The sequence below is a fragment of the Callorhinchus milii genome, unplaced genomic scaffold (assembly GCF_018977255.1).
Source record: "Callorhinchus milii isolate IMCB2004 unplaced genomic scaffold, IMCB_Cmil_1.0 Scaffold6, whole genome shotgun sequence".
NCBI classification, from domain to species: Eukaryota; Metazoa; Chordata; class Chondrichthyes; order Chimaeriformes; family Callorhinchidae; genus Callorhinchus; species Callorhinchus milii.
Window position 1 is genome coordinate 29,266,510 of NW_024704747.1, and position 22,353 is coordinate 29,288,862.

At 40.7% G+C, this 22,353-nt stretch overlaps 1 protein-coding gene across 1 annotated transcript in view; it reads left to right on the forward strand.

Annotated features, from left to right (window-relative positions):
- Positions 1-22,353, forward strand: part of LOC103176393 (integrin, beta 5) — a 36,540-nt gene that overhangs the window by 8,187 nt on the left and 6,000 nt on the right. Inside the window, 5 exon segments of the mRNA XM_007889888.2 lie at positions 1,619-1,789; positions 2,187-2,282; positions 2,386-2,475; positions 3,813-3,947; positions 5,323-5,752. Of these exon segments, the coding sequence (XP_007888079.2) occupies positions 1,619-1,789; positions 2,187-2,282; positions 2,386-2,475; positions 3,813-3,947; positions 5,323-5,752 (922 nt within the window).

Consider the following 22,353-nt stretch of genomic DNA (forward strand, 5'->3'; position numbering starts at 1 on the left):
CTCGCCTCGCATGCGAGAGGACCCAGTTTCGATTCCCAGGCAGGGCAAAACATTGGGCAAGTTTCCTTACTCCGCACACCTCTGTTCACCAAGCAGTACGTAGGAACCCAGCTGTTAGTCGACTGGCGGATCACTTTTCAAGGGTAATAATCCCTTCAAATAAGTAAATTAGTAATAATAATTTGGCCACTCAATCCATGACCGTTTGAGGGACACTGCTGTGTGGAATTGGCTGCGCATTTTGCCCCAAAAATTCCAGGTCACTACACTTTACAATATATTCTGTGAAGCGCTTTGAGACATCTCAAAGACGTGATAAGGTGCTATATCATATGCAAGGACTATTATTATTAAGCAGTTTCAATGACATTTTCAGTACCAATCAGAGAGAGAGGAATTAGCCATTGATTATTCCTAGCCCAGGAATAATCAAATTGAAGAGAAGCCGGGTTTCAGGATCATATTTACTTGATTTTGGTCCTACCATTCCTTCGTCCCTGGAATTATTGACGACTTCAGATGGGATGGGAACTGTTTCAGTGGTTTCTGCTTTACCTCTATAGTTTAATTCACATTTGAGAAGCTCTCTCTCTTTCTCTCCCTCTCACTCTCTCGGTGTTCGTCCTTACAGATGGATTGTATTAAGTAACATCTTTCTCTGTTCCGCATCCACCCTCAGTAAAACCATTCTGCATTTTCTTTAAAGCGCGGAAAGATAAACCTTCCGTTACCAATTCCCGAGCCCAGTTCTATCAAGCAAGCGATTTCTGTTATTGCAAATTATGCTTGGAATGTGTGCACTACTCTTCTGTTAGTAGCTGATGTGCAGTCCCCTATGCATTTATTGCCAACAAATTTCAGATTATGAACTCGTCATGAGAAGCATACGTGATTACATATTGTTCATTAAAGTTGCGCAGTGTCAGTCAGCTCAGAAAATGTTCAACGCTGAACTCCACAGTATATTAATCAAAGGAACATTTATTGAGAGAAAATTATTTTTTTATGATGAATTTGAGATGAGGATGGTGCCTGGTGACTATTATTTGCTGAGGGAAACCAAAACATTTGTTAACAGATGAAAAACAATAAATTCCCTGGAACTGTAATGAAATCTGCGTTGTTTATGTATGTTTCTTCATTTTCCACACAGAGTATGCAGACAAAAACTTTTCAACCTGTAATCTACTTCACTAAACATAGGGTAATGGTTAAGTGGCCACTGCAAGATGGATAATTCTAAGGCTTGTGCTGCTTGGATCTGTTTCTCTGTATTCTAGCTGAAAGGTAGACTAGATGGTTCTGTGTTTTGCCGAATCCCTTAGTATGGATCGTGCAGAGATTGTTTCAATGATCCTAAAACTGCCCATTTTTACCCACAGCCAAAGTTTACAAATAATAATAATCATCATAATCCTTGCATTTGATACTGTGCCTTATCACGTCTTCGAGACGTCACAGAATATTACTGTAAAGTGAATTGATCTATATTTTGTGGGTGAAACGCGGCAGCTAATTGCGCACGCCAGTGTCCCACAAACAGTCGCAGATTGAAGGAACCAACTTATTATTTGAAAAAAATGTAATCAACAACTTGTAACCTCATTTGTTTCCTCAGGAAAAAATCGGCTGGCGGAAGGAGGCTTCTCACTTGCTGGTGTTCACAACAGATGATGTCCCTCACATTGCCCTGGATGGCAAGCTTGGTGGCCTGGTACAACCCAATGATGGGCAATGTCACCTCGAAGAGATTAATGAGAGCTATGAATATAGTGCCTCCACACAAATGGTGAGATTAAACCAATCGCCTTAATCTGACCTACAGCTTGTTCTTGATTGTCCAGGAAGTTTCATTTTAATTTAATCGCATTTGCATTATTCTGGCACTTTAGTTATCAGCGCCTTGGAACATCCTCCTGACGTGAAAGCCAGTATACAAATGTAATTTGCTGTAGTTGTTGCTGTTTTTATCCATAGAAAATGTGCCTCAAGTTGTCTGATTTTTTTTCTCTAATGTTTGGGTCACAGTGAACGCAGATGTCGGTTGGTGTTCAGACTTAAAAACTGAGTCAAATTGAACTCGATAAGGGTTCTAATGAAACGATCGAAGCAACCGAGACATAAAACCAGGGAATTCCTCATGAAATATGCTGTCAGCAATTTGCCTTTTGTGTTGCATGTCCCAGGATTACCCATCACTTGCCCTCCTTGGAGAAAAGCTGGCGGAGAACAACATCAATTTGATATTTGCCGTGACCCAGACCCACTATATACTCTACAAGGTATATTCTGTGTGTTCCGATGCCGATTACAGAGTGCAAAGAGCGTATCGTTCAATTTGACTTTATCTGTCCCCTGCAATAAATACGTCTTTGTTCCCCAAAGAATTACACTCGTCTAATTCCTGGGACAACGGTGGAAATCCTTGACAAAGATTCGAAGAATATCATCCAGCTGATTGTAAATGCTTACAGTGTAAGTTGTCTCCTATTCACCTGTAGAAAAAAAAAACACCTGTCAGGAGCTGAGGCGATGCAAATTGGCAAAGGCTTTGAAATATGTTTTTGCTTTTGAAACTCAGTATAGGCCATATGTGTGTCTTTCAAGTAGTTGTGCTAATGATTTGACCATTCACAGTCATTTGCGTCACCGCTTATCAAAAAGCCAACAAAATATGTGATGATAATAATAATAATATGATGGTTAAAAATGCTGGATGTGAAAAATATTTTCAGAAGTCAATTCTGGATTGCCTTATTCTCTCATAACCTAAACAAGCAGCAATGTGGCTTTATCTCTGGATTAACCATCTTTGAATTAATGCCAAACACATAGGAATTTTGAGTGTTTATATTTATTTGATGAGAACTGAACTGGCTGCTTCCTCACTTCCATCAAAAGTCAGTAATGCTCAATCTGCAACTCTGATTTGATTTCACTGTAAAAAGGTTCGACTGTAACAGTAATAATCCTCGCATTTGATATAGCGCCTTATCACGTCTTCGACACGTCTCAAAGCGCTTCACAGAATATACTGTAAAGTGAATTGACTTTATATTTTGTGGGTGAAACAACTTGCTATAATATCATATATACAGATTGATGACCTGACCATAACCTTTATGAATGTTGAATCGTGCCTCCTTTATAAACTCGGGCAAAGTTCCTTCATTATTATTTTAATTTACTTTACTGACTTTATAGGTGAACTCATTCACCCTCTGTTAAGCAACAGGCCCCAGACGGAAACTGAGTGCTTCCATCAGTCTTGTTTTTAAGGAAATGATATTTGTTTAATTGTAAACTCATGCTGACAAAAGTGTCCAGTTTCGCCCCTGACTGTTCACAATAGGCCTGGCCTGCCGTACACTGGGAAAGTAAATCTGTGCTTCCATCACATAACAAAGGGCAAAGGCAGGAGAGAACATTTCGCCCCGGCGGGAGTTGAACTCTGGATACTCTCGCTTGCGAGGCGAGTGCTCTAACCACTAAACAACAGGACTCCAGCTGATGAGGAATCTGTTTATCCATTGTTTCTTCTGATAATAATAATAATAATCCTTGCATTTGATACAGCGCCTTATCACGTCTTTGAGAGTCTCAAAGCTCTTCACAGCATATACTGTAAAGTGAATTGACTGTATATTTGTAAACTAAATGTGGCAGCCAATTGCACACAGAAACGTCCCACAAACAGTGGTGGATTGAAGTGACCAAATTAGTATTATTTTCTTTGAAGGGATTAGTGTTATTATTATATTATTAGTATGATCATACTGAAATGCTTGTGTTTGTCTTCCTCTGTTGCCTAGAGTATCCGGTCTAAAGTTGAGCTCACCGTATGGGAACAACCAGAAGACATCAACCTGTCCTTGACAGCCACGTGTCAAGATGGTGTTTCCCGCCCTGGGGAGAGGAAGTGCGGTGACCTGAAGATCGGGGACACTGTAAGTATTGGAGTTTGGGTCATCGTGATGTGATGAGTTTTATTAGACCCCGTGATTTGGTGTCATTTTTTTTACTAAGCTATATCAGTGCAAAGCCTTAGGCAAGTTTCCTTACTCCACAACATACACCTCTGTTTACCAGCAGTAAGTAGGAACCCGACTGTGAATCGATTGATGGATCGCTTTTCCGGAGGGTAATAATCTCTTCCAATAATAATAGTAATAATTTGGTTACTCAATCCACGACTGTTTGTGGGACAGAACCTGCTGTGCGCAATTGGCTGCCGAGTTTCACCCACAAAATACACACTTTACACTCATTCCACTTTACGATACACTCTGTGAAGCGCTTTGAGATGCCTCGATTACTTGATAAGGCGCTATATTAAATGCACCAATTATTATTATTAACTCAATAATGAGGGAAACTCTATTTAGGACAGTTTTTTTTAGCTTAAGTTGGAATTTAGCTTAAGTTGTGTTGCCAAAGTGTAGGAATTTGAGCCAGTTGTTGAGTCCTGGAAAGTGGGAAATAACATAAGCACTGATCCCTTGGTTGTATTTTCCTCGGGCTAGTCAATTAACTAACGCTACAGTGAACAACTGGCACAGTGCACGAATCCAATTCAGGATGCTTCCACGGTTGACTGCAAATTCTGTATTAAGGTCAGAATAGATTTAGTGCAACCACGGTAAAAGCTAAATAATTTGTCATACAGTGTTAACATTTTTATTTGTTCGTATCTGAATGGGAGAGGATAAAGCTGATGACATGTGCGCAGCTTTTCAGGTTCAATGTGACTTATACGAGGTTAAGGGCAACAGTGCTAAAATAAATAGATTTTTTTTATTTGGTGAAACGCAATAAATCTCACAGTGTCTGCCTTTCTCCTTTAGGGAGTTAGTGCACGATAACAGATCATCCAAAATTGTCAACCATTTTTTAAGGGGGAGAATTCTTTATTTAGTTTTAACTGGAATGTTAAAGATAATGTTTGAAAATAATGGGTGGTGTTTTTATTGCCAATCCTGATTTCTTCCTTTTGACTCCAGTGGCTTCGTCCACCTCGGGTTTAACCCTTTGGAGACTGCACAAGAGTAGAGAAACAAAACGGGACTCCCGACTCGCAAATTCACTGAAATTAAGTTCAAATGGAGAAGAGCCTTATTACATTACCATATTTCCTCTGCATGAGACAAAGTTTGCCCTGACAACAAAATACACAGTCCACAAAACGACCACAAAAATTTTCGCCCAAAAAATTCACTTGACAGAATGTCTGTGAAGTGCTTTGAGGTGTCTTGAAGACATGGTAAGGCACTGAATCAAACGCAAGGATTATTATTAATATTATAGCTTGGATACTTTTCTCAGGTGTCCTTTGACGTGACCGTAAAAGCGAGGAGTTGTCCAGACTACCCGACAAGAAACAGCTTCACCATAAAACCCGTCGGCTTCAAAGACTCGTTGAACATAACAGTCAGCTATGACTGCAGCTGTGACTGCATGAGCCAGGTAGACGTTAACAGCTCCAAGTGCAACAGTAATGGGACCTACGAGTGTGGGATCTGTAAGTGTGACCCCGGCTTTCTGGGAAGCAAGTGCGAGTGTGAGGAGGGAGTGACCAGTGTGGTGTCTCACTCTCTGTGCCGGGAGGCGGAGGGCAAGTCTATCTGCAGTGGCAGGGGAGAGTGCAGCTGTAACCGCTGCGTCTGCTACGAAAGCGAGTTTGGGAGGATTTACGGGACATTCTGTGAATGTGATGACTTTTCGTGTGCAAGGCACAAGGGCATCCTCTGCTCAGGTAAGATCAAACCTTTGGTTCTTTTATTGTAATTGTGGAGCCCTGGGACACTAGCCTGTGTGAGGGGCCCTGTATAACTGCAAGTTGTTGTTGCTGTTATGAGAAAGTGCATATTGCTTTAACCGTATAACCTCAAGGAGAGAAATATTGCTTTCTTAAAATAAGGCTGCAAATTCCATGAGAGCTTTCCCTGTGGTAAGAACCATGGATTGGGACTGTCACAGTTTTGTAATTATAATAATAATATAATAATAAGTCATGTTGTGTACAATATGCAATTGTCTTTACACACTTGGATAATATAATACATATAAATGTGCTTACATACATACGTATGTATGAGTGTACTTCAAATTAACGTCTCTTTCAGATGAGGATATTTTGATATTAAAGAACAAGTGTGATCCCATTCCAACCCACACTCTGGGCTCCCCCACCCCCCCAAGCCTCGGCTCTTGCCGACCTGTGCCTAATACTCTCCGGAATTAGGTAAGCAGGATGTGTCCTTCCAGAGAGAGAGAGAGAGAGAGAGCGCATTCCATTCCAACAATCTATCACTGGGATTTTCATGTGTTGGTGGGATTTGTGGAATTCTCAGCTTGGTTTGGAGACTCTTAAGCCACGGTGATGGGTTTCCACAAGTGTCAGACACCCGGCTGACACCCCCAAAAAAAATCCCATCCCAGGGATTTCCTTTGGGATATCTTGATTCTGTGGGGGGCGCGGGGGGAAGATATTTGTATCAAGTGTTTGATGCCATATCTCGGAGTGACAGAAGAAGAGTGAGCCATGTTGTCAGTGAGACAGGATGTGTGCGAGTGTTTACAACACAAGCACAGCAGCTCTGAGCTCCTCACGTTCTCTATAAACTAGCAATTTGGTAAATCAGCTGCGTTTGGGGACCAGCGCAGGTGTACTGCTCTGTGGCTCTGTCTCTCTGGATGTGAAACAGCAGTGTTTATTTAGCAAAGGCTGTTCAGAAAACTATCAATTTGCAGTAAAACACAGTTTAGTATAGCTCGAAAAACACTAGAACAAGAGGTATAATTTTCTCCAGGCCAGGTGTCCACCCATGCCAGTAACAGTACCACTCCCGCCTTGAATCTTTTTCTTTATTATTCACACAACTGTAATAGTCACTACTAATGATAACCATAATCATTTGGTTTAGCGCCTTTCACATCGGTGGGGGAGGGGGGGGATGTCTCAAAGTGCTTCACATGATTTACTGTGATGTGGATTTGTCGGCAGCTCAATAATACAGAGTGACCCACAAACAGCCATTAAACGAATGACCAATTTTATTTGGGGGAGTTGTTGGCCAGACACCAGGAGAAAGTCTCTTCTTTTTTCGAAGCGTTATATCAAATGCAAGGATTATTATAGTAAATATATAAATGCTGGGCAGAACGAGGAGGCAAATTGCTCTGAATATTTCTATTACATGAAGTAACAACTATTTAGGAAGCTGCAGATGGGTTCAGAGTAACTTAAACACTGATGAGATAGTTTCCCTTTTCTGTTAGTCTGTAATTGAGGAAGCTATGAAATAGACTGTACTTACTGCAACCATTTACAATTGCCACTCGCCTAACGTCATAGTTGAACTAGAAATTCAGCCTTAATGCTGTTAGGCAACATGAGCATCGTGACATTATTCTTAATCAGTAAACTTCCGGTGGTGGAGAGAAACCCTAAATAGTATGGTGTGTGGGTTTGAAAATAAAATTGTATGCTTCGCCAAAGAAACGACCTAGCTTTTGCAACTACTCTTTGCTGAGTTTCTATTCTCAGATCGGACATTTTTTTTTATAATCCTGTTACTATTTTACATAGATGACATTATGTTGTGCACATTTCCGAATAGTGCAGTTACAAAATAGATATATATTGCCTTTATCTGTTTTGTTTTCCGGTACCAATGTCTGTCGAACGATAAGTTGGTATTGAGAGTAATACAAACTGAAACGGCTTTTGTTCCAAACACGCATTTGTCAGATATTCAGGCTGAGTTTGTGAGAAAAAGAGTACAGAGGCGCATTCCTTCACAAGTGCAGTATTACGGTAATACAGTGGAGTCCTGTAGTGTAGTGGTTAGGGTACTCACTTCATAAGTGAGAAGACCTGGGTTCGCTTTCTGGGAAGGCAGGGTGAAACACTGGACAAGTTTCTTCACTCCACACGCCTCTGTTTTCCGAGCAGTAACTAGGAACCCGGTTGTTAATCGATTGACGGATTGCTTTTCCGGGGTTAATAATCCCTTCAAAATAAATAAATAAAAATAATTTGATCGCTCAATCCACGACTGTTTATGGGACGCTGCTGTGCGCAATTAGCTGCCGCGTTTCACCCACAAAATACAGTCACTCCGCTTTACAGTATATTCTGTGAAGCGTTTCGAGACGTCTCAACAGTGTGATAAGACGCTCTATCAAATGCAAGGATTATTATTATTCCTTCACAAATACAGTATTATTCTCCAAAGTAAGTTCCAAGTCGTAGGATTTCTGTAAACACACAATCCCTAGTCAGTGGGTAACCTCAGTGGCCTCAGCACATTCTTATAGGATCCTATGGTTACACTGTGTCTGTGAGGCTGAAAGGAATGATTTAGTATTCAGTCTTCTACATCACCAGCAGCACAAATGTCATTGATTCCATCTATTAGCGAGCAGATGATGCTACGTGGAACTATACTGTCCAGTCTTCAGTTCAGGGCTACAGAGAGTGATATTTTTGTAACTTTATCTCTTGTTATTCAGGCAATTAACTCTTTGTGCAGCAAAAGACTTTAAGCTTTCAAAATATATAATGCTTCTCTTTCAGTTACTGCTGAAAGTCCTGTGGAGTGCTGTAGCTTAGTGGTGAGAGCGCTCGCCTCGCAAGCGAGAGGATTTGGGTTCAGTTCCTGGGCAGGGTGAAACGTTGGGCAACTTTTGTTACTCCGCAGACATGCCTCTGTTTACCTCGCAGTAAGTAGGAACATGGTTGTTAGTCGATTGACGGATGGCTTTTCCGGGGGTAATAATCCCTTTAAAAAATAATAATAATAATAATAATTTGGTCACTCAATCCATGACTGTTTGTGGGACACCGCTGTGCGCAATTGGCTGCTGCATTTCGCCCATAAAACATAGTTAATACACTTTACAGAATAAAACACAAAATACTGCAGATGCTGGAAATCTGAAAACCAAAACAGAAGTGGCCGGGAACACAGCAGGTCAGGCAGCATCTACGGAGAGAGGAAAGTGAAGTTTCAGTTCTGACGAAGGGTCGTGGACCCGAAACGTTAACTCACTTTCCTCTCTCCATAGATGCTGCCTGACCTGCTGAGGGTTCCCGGCCACTTCTGCTTTTGTTTTCACTTTACAGTATATTCTGTGAAGCGCTTTGAGACGTCTTGAGGATGTGATAAGGCGCTGTATCAACTGCAAGGATTATTATTATTATGTTGATGATTTACTCTTCATCTCTGTATTCGTACCAGCAGAAGCTTGCTTGGCACAGACACATTGACCTTTGTAAAGTGATTTTGATTGCTGGAATGTAACTCTTTATTCAAACATGACGTTGAATGGCTACCAGTGTGCTCGGAGAAACTATTTCTAGCATCCTTGTGTACTTTGATGGCACTTCAGATAGTTGCAGTTCAGAACTACACTCGTTACCAACCCATTCCAACCTTATCCTGGGGAGAGCTGCTGATTTGAGCTTGTTTTAAGGAGTTCTAAGGAGTGAGTAGAACAGGAAGACCTTTAGGCTGCGCAGTGTATAATACAGGGGATTGTGTGGAGGGCAACGGTAATTAGGCCGGGAAGTGCATTGCAGCACAGACTGAGATGCCTTCTGGTTCGAGAGCTAATTAGAGGAGCTGCTCTGATACACAACTTAGTTTGCAGGAATTGCACTTTGTCTTCTTAAAAAGTCTTTGTAGATTAGTTCCTGCCTTCTAACTGCCTGCCCCTAGTAGGTATTGGGTCAGACTTCTCATGAGACAGAATTATTATTTGTACAACAAACGCATGGAGGCACAGAGAGTACATTCAATGAGCAGTCCAGCCTGAACCTATAATAATCCTTCCCGTTTGATACAGTGCCTTATCATGTCTTCGAAACGTCTCAAAGAACTTCACAGGATATACTGCAAGATGAAGTGATTCTGGGTGAAACGCATTCCCATTGCTGGGTTGAAGATGGTCTATATATCAATGACTGAGTTATGACAAAGATTCCCTGGAATTGTTTTCATGTTTAATATCTGAATTGATTCTGTTTCTGTCGCTGTCTGGAGCAGTGGCCAACACATGCAGACATGTACACAGTGACACTCGCTGAGGTTCATCTTAACCCACGCAGTTACACAGTGGCTATTGTAAACCCAGACCCCAGAGGGGAAAGCACAAAGGGTCAAATGTACAGCTCAAGTCATTGATCATATCCAATGTGCCATGAGCCCACCCCACCCCCAACACCATTCTCAACGTGAAGTCCGAAAAACTGGGTTATAGAATCAAAAAGAAATATATAGTGGATTGCTTTTCTGGGTGTAATGATCCCTTCAACAACAACAACAAAAAATTGGTCACTCAATCCACTACTATTTGTAGGATACTGCTGTACGCAATTGGCTGCCGAGTTTTGCCCACAAAGTATACAGTCACTACACTTCACTGAATATTCTCAAAGACGTCTCGAAGACGTGATAAGGCGCTGCATCAAACGCAAGGATTATTATTATTATTTTATAATCTAGAGCCAGTGATTTTCATCTGACGGAGGATTAATGGCAGAGGCAGAATGTTTGGCCAGCGTGTTTCAGATTCCTGGAATGGTTCGTTTTTCCCATAAAGATGTGTTTCTTGCTGTCACTTTGCCCAACAGCTGTTACTTAAGGGGATGGTGCAAGAATGACATTACTGATGTGTCTGGGAGACCGGCTGAGTCAGACACATAATAATCCTTTGTGAAGCCTGATTTGCACATCTGAAATTAAAACATTAATAAATATAATCTGAGAAACAGAATAGCTCGTTAATAGTTATTACCCATAGTGTTTAAAAGTTTCTAAGCTTTTTTGTTTCTTCTCATGCTTTGTTTTATGTCCCCCACTTAACTAGGGAAGAGAGAGACACTTTTGCAGCCAGAATTCTGTCACAAGTTTCCAGACACTAAGAAATGCTCAAAAGTTGTGTCTCTGTTTGCAGGAAACCAGCTGAACTGAGAAACTTTCTCTGCATGCTCCTCTTGTACTCTGTGTTTGAGTTCCAACGAAGGGTGTTGAGGTATTATGGGTCACTCATGCTATTGCATGAGGCACCCTACCTCGTCTCGCTCCAACCTCGATAGACGTGAGAACACAAACTTGGGGAACTAATCCTTCCTCTCATGCTATGCAGGCTTGGTGTGTCAACTTTTACATGGTAAATAGTAAGAATAATAATCCTTACATTTGATACAGCGCCTTATCATGTCTTCGAGACGAATCAAAGTGCATCACAGAATTTCCTGTAAAGTGAATTGACTGTATATTTTGTGGGTGAAACGCGGCAACCAATTGCACACAGCAGCGTCCCACAAACAGCCGTGGATTGAGTGACCAAATTATTATTTTTTTTATTTACTACCCACGGAAAAGTGACCCACCAATCGACTAACAACCGGGTTCCCATTTACTGCTTGAACATATTCAAGACTGAGATAGATAGATTTCTTATTGCAAAAGGGATTAAGGGATATGGGGATAAGGCATGGTCAGGTTATTAGCTGGAGTTAGATTAGAAGACCAGCCATGATTGAATGGCGGGGCAGGCTCGAAGGCCGAATGGCCTACACCTGCTCCTACATGTTATGTTAGATAAACAAAGGTGTGTGTGTTGAGTGAGGAAAACGTGGCTAATATTTTGCCCTGTCCTGACCCACCTGGGAATCAAACCCAGGTCCCCTCTGGCTCGCGAGGAGAGTGCTCTAAACTCTAAGCTATAGGAAACCACATGGAGTGGAGTCTTTCACTAAATACATGAAGATTTTATTTTCTGATGATCAGGAGTGCACTTAATAATCAGAATGAATATCAGCTGGAAAACTGAATGACTTGAGTTTTGACCTTTCTGTCTAAGAAGAACTTTATCCAGGCTCTGCTTGTTTTGGCACTTGGCAAGAAACTCAACCCAGAAGCAAGCAAAGATCTTGGAAATAAAACATTTTTTTGCTGTGCTATTGACTTGCACAGCTAATGTTTGTGATTAAACCGTCTACATGGTCACTTCTAATGAATGTTTCATTGATCTCAATTATCTTGAAACTTAACGTACTGGTTAATAACTCTCTGTATTGTATGTGTGTGAGGGAAAAAGTTGAATACCGTATCTTGAATAATCTTTATAAGAATAATGCCACCATTTCCACTTGTTTTCTCCTTCATCTTGGGTGGGTCAGACTCTGCCCTTTACCATCTCCTTCTTCCAGCCATCTCCCCCCCACATCCCCTCTCCCAGCCCCTACCCCCAGCTGTGGTTAATAATTTTTCCCAAACATTTTTGGGGGTAATTTGAGTGTCAGCAGAAATCATGTGTTATTCTCAGGAGAGGGGAAGCCCAGAGCTGGTTTGGTGTCTCCTTTATTTCACCCGTTTAAAACCTTTTGATGAATGAGGACAGACCCGTTGATCCAGTGGTGAGTGAGCAACCGAGGAACGTGGGTGGAGAATAGTTTAACAAAGTTCAAGGTATTTCACAGTGACAGTGGCCTCAGGCACTGACATTGAAAGCAGTTCATGTGACTAGTCATCTGTAGCTACAAGAACAGAGGCTTTTTATACTGGCTCCAAAATAGTCTGATACAATCTGTTCAGTGAAATCGTGTTATTCCATTATATCCTCTCTCTAGCGTTTCAAAGGGGTCCGATTTGTTTTAACACATTTTTCTGTGCCCTGCGATTCACATTACTTGCGTTTCAGCGCCGAAAGGTTCGACAAAGACGGAAGGATTCAGAATAGTTCTCTTAACCCCACTAAAGACTGAGCTTTCTTAATTTTTTTTAAAACATTGCGCTGAAAATGACCTGTTGCTGCGTGTTTGCTGAGATCATAATAATAACCCTTGCATTTGATAGGGCGCCTCATCATGTTGTTGAGACATCTCAAAGCGCTTCACAGAAGTGGAGTGACTGTATATTTTGTGTATTTTATATGTTTTATTAATAAATGTAAAATATATTTATTAATTTGTAACCGCCCAAAAATGCTTCAAGCTTTTTGAAAAGGTTGAATGTTAATCTTTAGATCACAGAGCAAGTCCGGAATAGATAGACCTTGAAGTCGTAACAAGAACTAAACACTTTTCGTTTTGCTTTGAGTTGTTGCTGAGCCCTAAGCAGTCTGGCGGGAGAATCCATCATCAGGATTGTGTTCCTGCCTTCGAGCTCTTTACAAACTTCATTTTACACTGAAGTATTTCGGTGAAACAAAGTTACAGCTTTTAATTATTGTTTTTCATCCTGATCCTCCCAAACACTAAACAAATAAAAAGTAATAATAATAATAAATTGGTCGCTTCAATCCACAATTGTTGGTGGGACCCTGCTGCTAAAAGCTACCGGCTGCCGCGTTCCGCCCACAAAATATACAGTCAATCCACTTTACAGTGTATTCTGTGAAGCGCTTTGAGGCGTCACAATGACGTGGTAAGGCGCTATATCAAAAGCAAGGATTATTATTACAACAATATATCATTTACTATTTTGTACATCTCCAAACAGAATAGCCACTTTATATCACTACAAATGTAAACGCTCGAAGCAGTCCACCGTTGTGCTTCTCGTACATGAATACCATTGCCCGCCGTGGCACATTATGAGGTGGTTTATGATTACGTTTTATCAGTGAGATTTGCTTATTGTGCAGTCACACATTAGTTGGCTGGAAAATGTTATGCTTTTATAAAATTTGAATCTTATTCAGCTGCATGCAAGGCACCGTGGATTCCAAAATCAATTTACAGCTAACTCTCTTCGAATGAGAGATATTTCAAAACCTCGCTGGAAAAACTGTTTAGCAGACTGTGGAGCGGACCAGATAAATGGCCAAAGATGCTTTATAGATAAATAGCAAAAAGTAAGTTTCAATCTGTGTAAAAGTATAGTTTAATGTGGAGTGAGACATTTGGAACCAGTAAAACATATTCAAAGATCTTTTTAATCTCTCCAGTTTTGATTGTGATTTGCATCCAATATATCTATTCATATTATTATTACTATTATCTATTCATCCCCAAAGTTACAATTTCCACCTTACAAAAGAACTCACAAAAATGCAACTATTTTCCTCTCAGTAGTTTTCCCTCCAAGTATAATTTTTCACTTGGATTTTACATTTGTTGAACCTTTCCAGTGCTATAGCCTTTCCTAGTTTTCTACGTTAAAAGTCCCATCTAACAACTGTACTGAATAGTATAATTGCTCGGTTAATTAATAATGCCGAACAAAAGGTTTCTCAGCCTGGGATAGATTTGGGTGATTGAACATGTAGCCTCCACTTACTGTAGTGATTGTGAGCTTGATGTGAAACACCCACTGATTGGTTTTATAAATTATGTGAAACAATTCACTTTGCAACCATAACTAGCCTCCACATGTCCTTCAGCTGCCCATGGCATAGCCTCCAGCTGACGTGTTAGCAACTTGAATGGAATCATTGTGAGAAAATAAATCCTTAGCACAAGTCGACTTACATTCAGTCAGACCTGTCAAACCATTTTTCCTCATCAAAAGACTGGAGCACTTCTGGGCAATATCATGCCACGTAGACATTAATGTTTAGAAGTGCGGCACTGTGCAAGGACCGAGTCTGACTGCAATTTGTAAACTACCAAGAAGCTTCTACTTGTCAGTGAATCTGAACTGCAATACGTCTATAATCATCATCATCCTATTATAATAACAATAATACTATAATAATAATCCTTGCATCCGATATGCTGCCTTAGCACATCTTCGCAATGTCTCAAAGCGCTTCACGGAATATACTGTAAAGTGTAGTGACCGTGTGTTTTGTGGGTGAAACGCGGCAGCCAATAGCACACAGCAGCGTCCCACAAACTGCTGTGGATTGAGTGACCACATTTTTATTTTTTGAATTCATTTTTGTTTTGGAGGGATTATTACCCCCAAAAAAATCGACTACTTACTGCCCGGCAAACAGGCGTGTGGAGTAAGGAAACTTTACCAGCGTTTCACCCTGCCCGGGAATTGAACCCAGGTCCTCGAATCGAATACAGGACACAAGTGAATGAAAGGAATTGAAAGGTTGGATAGTGGGTTAATTTTTCCTTTAGAAAAGGATCCATAGCAAGGGAAGATTGCTTTAATGTCACGCCTGACAATTAGAACCGAGGCCAAGAAGTTTCTCAATACAGAGGGTTGTGTTGTGAGATGTGAAATGCTTCACCCTGGAAACCTGTAGAGATGGAATCAGTTGCGATGTTTAGAAAAAGAGATAGATGTGAATGAAAGGAAATAGCAAAAGGGTGGGGCGTTGGGATTAAAAGATTTTGCAAGATTTAAAAAAAAACAGTGGAACCAGCTCAGTGTGTTTAATGGTCATCTCCTCTTTCTGTTTTCCTTTATCCCTGAAAAATGATAAAATGAGTGAGTAGACTAACCGGAAGAAACATCCCACGCCTATATTTATGTTCACAAAAAAATCGCTGAGGGCTGTCCAGCAAGTAGCATCAGTTGTAGATAATAATAATAATAATCCTTGCATTTGATATCGCGTCTTATCACGTCTTCCAGACGTCTCAAAGCGCTTCACAGATTATACTGTAAAGAGAATTGACTGTATATTTTGTGGGTGAAATGCAGCAGCCAATTGCACACAGCAGCGTCTCACAAACAGTTGTGGATTGAAGTGACCAAATTATTAATTTTATTACTATTTGAAAAGGATTATAAATAGCATTTAAACATTAGTTAACAACATGGTGTGAATTTCTCTGGCACTTCAATCTATTCTTTTTTTGTCTCACATAAAACTTCAAAACCTGAATCCAAGTGACGTATTAGTTATTTATAACCACAAACTTGACATGTCATGAGAATGGAGAGTAAACAACTTTAAACAATTACGTAGTTTGTTGTGCTTTCCGCTTCTGCTTTGCCATCGCGGAGCACCCATGCACAGTGCAACGTAATGTGCTTCACTATCATAACAGAAATCGTTGATTCAAAGCTGGATTCCAATTCAGCAATGAAAACAGAAGTGGCTGGAAACACTCAGCAGGTCAGGCAGCATCTATGGGGAGAGGAAGGGAGTTAAGGTTTCGGGTCGATGACCTTTCGTCAGCGCAGGTTCCCAGCGACTTCTGTTTTGATGACATTGATGATGTTGGTTGTTTAAGAATCTTCACTGTTTTATTTGTGTCTCACAAAGTCATTACACTTAATGCCAAAACCCAACTCTATCTGCACTCAGTGTGATCACTAATTCTTTGCCAAGTACACTTATCCTTACTGGAGTATTGGATGCAACCTTTTATTCTGCCTTTGTGTTGTGAAGTTAACCATAACCAAGAAACACAAGCTGAACATAAATGCTTCAACATGTTGAAGCAGTGATTCAACTGTGGCCTCAGTCTTCCTGATGCTATAAATAACACCGATGGTGCTTTTAGGTTAAGCTGCTCACACAAATCTCCCTCTCTACTTAATACTGAGTGCTTGTAAATACAAGTTAATTCATATTTAGGAGTAGTATTTAACAATCATTATTATTACTACTGAGCAAGATTTCAAACGAATCCTGGTGAAGAAGGTGATTTAATATTCTCCCAGTGGTTTATTGCTGGCAGACGCATCGCATTTCCAGATACAACCAACACGCAACAGTCTGAGCTTTGCCAGGAGTTTAATGTAAATATCCCAGATTAGCACCACATCAATAGACACTAAATGGCTGAGCGGCAAAGACAAAGGCAAGGGATTGAAAGGCTGCTCTCCCTCTCCCGTACCAAATACCCAATCAAACATGTGCTTAAAGCGAGAATGTCCTATTGCCAGACAATGCATTCACCAAGTACAGAGTAGGATCATCACCCCACACAACATGGCCACATCCGGCTAGAATACATACTCCCTCAATCCCTCCGCCTTGCCCCCTCCCTCTCTCCCCAACTTTCAAATCCTGCCTAAGGACCTTCCTTATTGATTGTGTTTACGGTCACCTCCCCCCCTCCCCCCCCTCCCGGCTCAAGGTCAGACTCCGCCACTGTCAAGCGCCCCGGGACACTACCCCACGTGAAGGGCGCTGTGTAAGTGCGTGTTATTGTTGTACTATAATAACCCAGGTTAATTCTATAAACACGCAGCTTGTAACTTATCATCTTGCTATTTGTTGTATTATCTTCAGGATGGCCTTCAGGTTAAAAACATTGTATTTTTTTTATTTCCTGTTGAATTGTTGCCGTTTCCAAAGAAAGGGCTGAAGTTTATTTACTTGTGCCAGGGGTTGCCTTTCCTCACAGCCCAACAAACTGTTCCCAGATGTTATTACTAAGTCACTGTGTGGAGAGCCCTGATTTTTACTTATTAACATATGACCTGCTTTGCACAGAAATATAGACTCATGACATCCAGTGACTCTGCATATGGACTAGATTTTGCTAACCCTGACATTCTGGAGTGTTGTAGCTGAGTGGAGGATTCCCGGGCGAAACGTTAGGCAAGTTTCCTTGCTCCACACTCTGCTGGTCACCTGGAAGTGAGTAGGAACCCGGTTGTTAGTCGATTGGTGAATCGCTTTTCTGGGGGTAATAATCCCTTCAAATCATTAAATTCTAAATAATAATAATAAATAATAATTTGGTCGCTCAATCACGCCTGTTTGTGGGACACTGCTGTGCGGAATTGGCTGCCACATTTCGCCCACAAAATACACAGTCAATTCCCTTTTACAGTATATTCTGTGAAGCGCTTTGAGACGTCTCCGAGATGTGATAAGGCGCTGTATCAAATGCAAGGATTTTTTTCATTATTATTATTTGAAACAGGTTTGTTAAGTAAAAACAGCATTTTGAAGAAAGTAGCACTATTGAACTTCCACTAACCAAAGCAAAACTTCAGAGCAAACCTTGAGCTTCTACAGAAAGATAATTTATAGCAAGCAAATATTCTTGGATACCATTCAAATAACATCCTTGAATAGTACAGTATTTTCCCTGTCCTCAACCAAAATGTAATACCAGCTTTGTTGCACTGAGTAATATTTCCATTGCATGACGGTAATGCAGATTGTCATTTAGGCAACAGAGAATCAATCAAGGATTTTTCTTCCACCCTTAGAAAGAGGAACTTAAAAGAATGAACTCTTTGCCTCTCCACTCTGCAGTGCTATACGCACGGATGCTTAGATTGTTATCTGTGACTTCTAGGCATTTCCGTAACCTATTGGCAATTAGTAAGCATAGAATGCATCAATGCATGACTGTCTTAGAGGTGTTTGGGTTGTAGTTTCCTGGGCTGAGCAAAGCAAGATGTTCATATGTGAATACTAGTTTCTTTTATTGCTGTCTGATTCTGAATCTCTTGATTTGTGTTCCTTGGAAATGCTATTTTAAATGCTATTTAGACACAGCGAATGCATACAATGTGAAGAGCTAGCCTCTGTTTACTGAGCAGTAAGTAGGAACCCGGTTGTTAGTCGATTGGCGGATCACTTTCTGAGAGGTAATAATCCCTTTTTTAAAAAAAGCGGTCCTTCAATCCACCACTGTTTGTGGGGACGCTGCTGTGCTCAACTAGATGCCACATTTCGCCCACAAAATATGCAGTCAATTCACTTGACAGTATATTCTGTGAAGTGCTTTGAGACGTCTCGACAATGTGATAAGGCGCTATATCAAATGCTATAAAAGTATAACTCGTAAAAAAAAGTAAGTTGTGTGGAAATGATGAAGTAGTGGCCTCCCACTGAATGTAAGCTAGATCTGAACCAGCAATATTGTGAGTTTCTCCTTGAGAACCGATGAGAGGAAGGCCAGATCAATGCTAAGTTTCCACTCTGTCGCTGCAATCTGTTCGCCATCTGTGCGGAAGGAATTGCTCTTTTCTGTTCCGTTGGGTAAGGAACCCCACCATAGGGAACAGACCAGTTGCTCACTCCAATGGAAGTGTGCCACCTGTCAACCACAATATCCCACAGAGGAGCACAGGAATTAGCAATCCAAAACTGGGGGATGAGCGCAAATCCACCCACTTGTGTGGTAACCTTCTAGTCCTCAACATTACTGTGCACGATTCCAGATCTTTTATCAGCTCATTGTCATAAAACCATGGCACATAAAGAATTCCGTTAATTGGCTGCCGTGTTTCGCCTACACAGTATACACAGTCACTACACGTTGCAGTATATCCTGTGAAGCGCTTTGAGAAGTCTCAACGATGTGATAAGGCGCTATATCAAATGCAAGGATTATCCTTATTGTTATTAACATCTGATTTCTCAGCAGTAATTGTTTTATATTAAATACAGTACTTGGATAAACGATCTGCATTGAATGTGTGTGTGTGTGTGCGCGCACACACTGATGACCTTTCTGGTGGAAACATTAGGGAATTTACATTTGTTTTATTTATTACATTCAAATATTGTTCAGGAATGGGGAATATTTAGCTTGTTTCTACCTTTCAAGCTGTTTTACATGTAAGACTGAGGAGGATTGGATTGCCCAGTATGTTACCAGGCCATTTTTCTACTTGAGTTGTGGGTTTGAATTTGTCGAGGTGGATGGGATTAAAGCTCTTCACTCTGTTCACTGTAAAGTTCCTCCTCGAAGTTCTGAAAGGCACAGGCTTGCTGAATAAGTTTACCCTCAATTTAACATTAAATGCACAATCTCACTATTAGCACGAAACAGTAAAAGGTTACACAAATCAAATCATTTTGCATTGGAAACAACCAGCTCCTTTATCGATCATAAATCAAATAACCGTTCTACAAAACAAAATAATCTGCACACAAACCTATGTTCCCAAAGTGCGTTGCTATTTTGTTTTGAGGTAAAATCTGGCAGTTTGTCGCAGATCTGGCATAAAAGAAGCTGATTCAGGAACATTTTCTGCTTGGATCGGATTAGTGTATTTACACACAATGTAACCGGGTTTGCAATCGATGGTTGAAGACAGTTGGAATTGGACATGTTTTCTGGAGTTGACTTCAACTCTTGCAGAATGTATTGGTTTTTCACGGTTCAGCAAATTGCGATTTTTTTTGGAAAAACGAGATCCAGCTGTTGTTGTCATTGGGTGAGATAACAGCAGCTGTCTCCAAGCTGCTAAACACCGTTGTACACCTGTCCTGTACTGGAGTAACTCTGGATTTCCTGGGATTCCACACGCACATCTACTGAACAATCTGGAAACCTCCACTGCCACATGGTGCAAACGTCAGATTAACCGTGTGGCTGAGGACACTGGATTCCTGTAGCTCAGTGGTTAGAGCACTCGCCTCACAAGTGAGAAGTCCTGGTTTGATTCCCGGGCAGGGAGAAACATTGGGCGTACTCCACACGCCTCTGTTTACCCAGCAGTAAGGAACCCGGTCGCTCATCGATTGGCGGATCGCTTTTCCGGGGGGTAATAATCCCTTCAAAAAAAAATAATAATAATAATAATTTGGTGACTCGATCCACAGCTGTTTGTGGGACACGCGCTGCTGTGTGCAATTGGCTGCCACATTTCGCCCACAAAATCTACAGTCAATTCACTTTACAGTGTGTTCTGTGAAGCGCTTTGAGGCGTCTCGAAAACGAGAGTTTTCCCCATATCCCCAAGAGTAAATGCCATTGTTTTTTTAAAACAAAAATCCAAACCACATCCTTTACCCATCCACATCCCATTCCATTAGTTGTGTGAATAGCAACCCACATCTATGGGGGGGGAAAATCCAGATGAAAGCCATTTGTGATGAAAATTTGTTTTATGACTGATTTAAATCTGTCATGTTCTTTCTTTCTCTACCACATGAATGCATATATTAATGTATCAAAACACAGTGTCATTTGGGATTTAGGAGAAGAAAATCCAGCCTTTAATGCTCTTAACCAGTTGCACAGCAACCCAGAAAGTAATTAGTTGCTACTTAAATGTATGAGTGATTTCGGGGAAGGTTTAAAGAGAATCCTCCTCATTGGCATGAGATGTGAGCAGGGTTAGTTACACAGAATTGTCACTTCTCAAGCCAAGCTGAAAAGATTACTGTCGGCAATAGTTTGTCCACAATTGTTTGGCAGTGTCGGTTGAACTGGTGCATTCTGTGCTGTTTACAAGAAAATCTTAATGAGATCCTGTTGTTTAATACCACCGTTAACTCAGGTCATAAATAGTAAAAATCTAATTTTATCTCAAACTATTTAGGGCAGTATTAAAATAACACTGATCCAATCGAATAATAAAATAAGATGTGGGTTTATGTTACTCTCTCCTTTCCCAAATCCTGAATTAAAAACAACACACGCACACTACAAATAGAATATTTAAATCACTATATAATAATAATAATCCTTACATTTGATACAGCGCCCCATCACATCTTCGAGACGTCTCAAAGCGCTTCACAGGTTACACTGTAAAGTGGAGTGACTGTGTATTTTGTTGGTGAAATGCGGCAGCCAATTGCGAATACTATAATAGATAATGTAATGGTAGTATTTTTGTTTCAATTGTATCTTAATGTTAAACTCCATTTTTCTTATTTCACTTCATAACTTTGTATGTTATCTTAGGCGCGGTTAAGGTCCTGCGACTCACTCGTCGAAATTATATTCCTGACGTGCTCCTGTCCATTTGTGTAGGGGGGTAATAGCTGTTTCAAGATGCGTGAAAACTGTAAAACTTGTGCACCAAAAAGAAGCAAAGTCTTGATTTGAAAAACCCTTGATTTGAATTGTGCCTTTAATTCTCTCCCAACCCCACGCACATCACTGTCCAGCATATGTCCAGCTGTTGGCAAAATCTGCTTTAATGTTCAACTAATCAGCTAAACATGCCTCTCTGTTATTTGATTGCTTTTTAAGGTTGGAGCAATCTGCATTTTGACGAGGAGTGCGGTTATGATGGGAGAATAGCCCCGATATAGGCCCACAATGTCAACATGGGTCATTTCCCATCCAATGTGTGTTCATTCTGTAATTGTTATGAAACTTTGAGAATGCCATATGTTAATCACATCAAGTATATAGCTGTATAATCCAACCATGTTCTAATTAATCAACCCATTTTCTAGATTCCGGTACCCTTTTTTCTGAACAACATTAGGCACATTTCCTTACTCCACACGCCCTCTGTTTACCTAGCGTTAAGAAGGAACCCGGTTGTTAGTTGATTGATAGATCGCTTTTCCGGTGGGTGGGAGCTAATAATCCCTTCCTCAACAAAAAAAAATTAAAAATAATAATTTGGTCACTCACTCCACGACTGTCTGTGGGACACTTCTTGTGCAATTGGCTGCTGTGTTTCACCCACAAAATAGTCAATTCACTTTACAGTGTAGCTTTGAGATGCCTCGCAGACGTGATAAGGAGTTATATCAAATACAAGGATTATTATA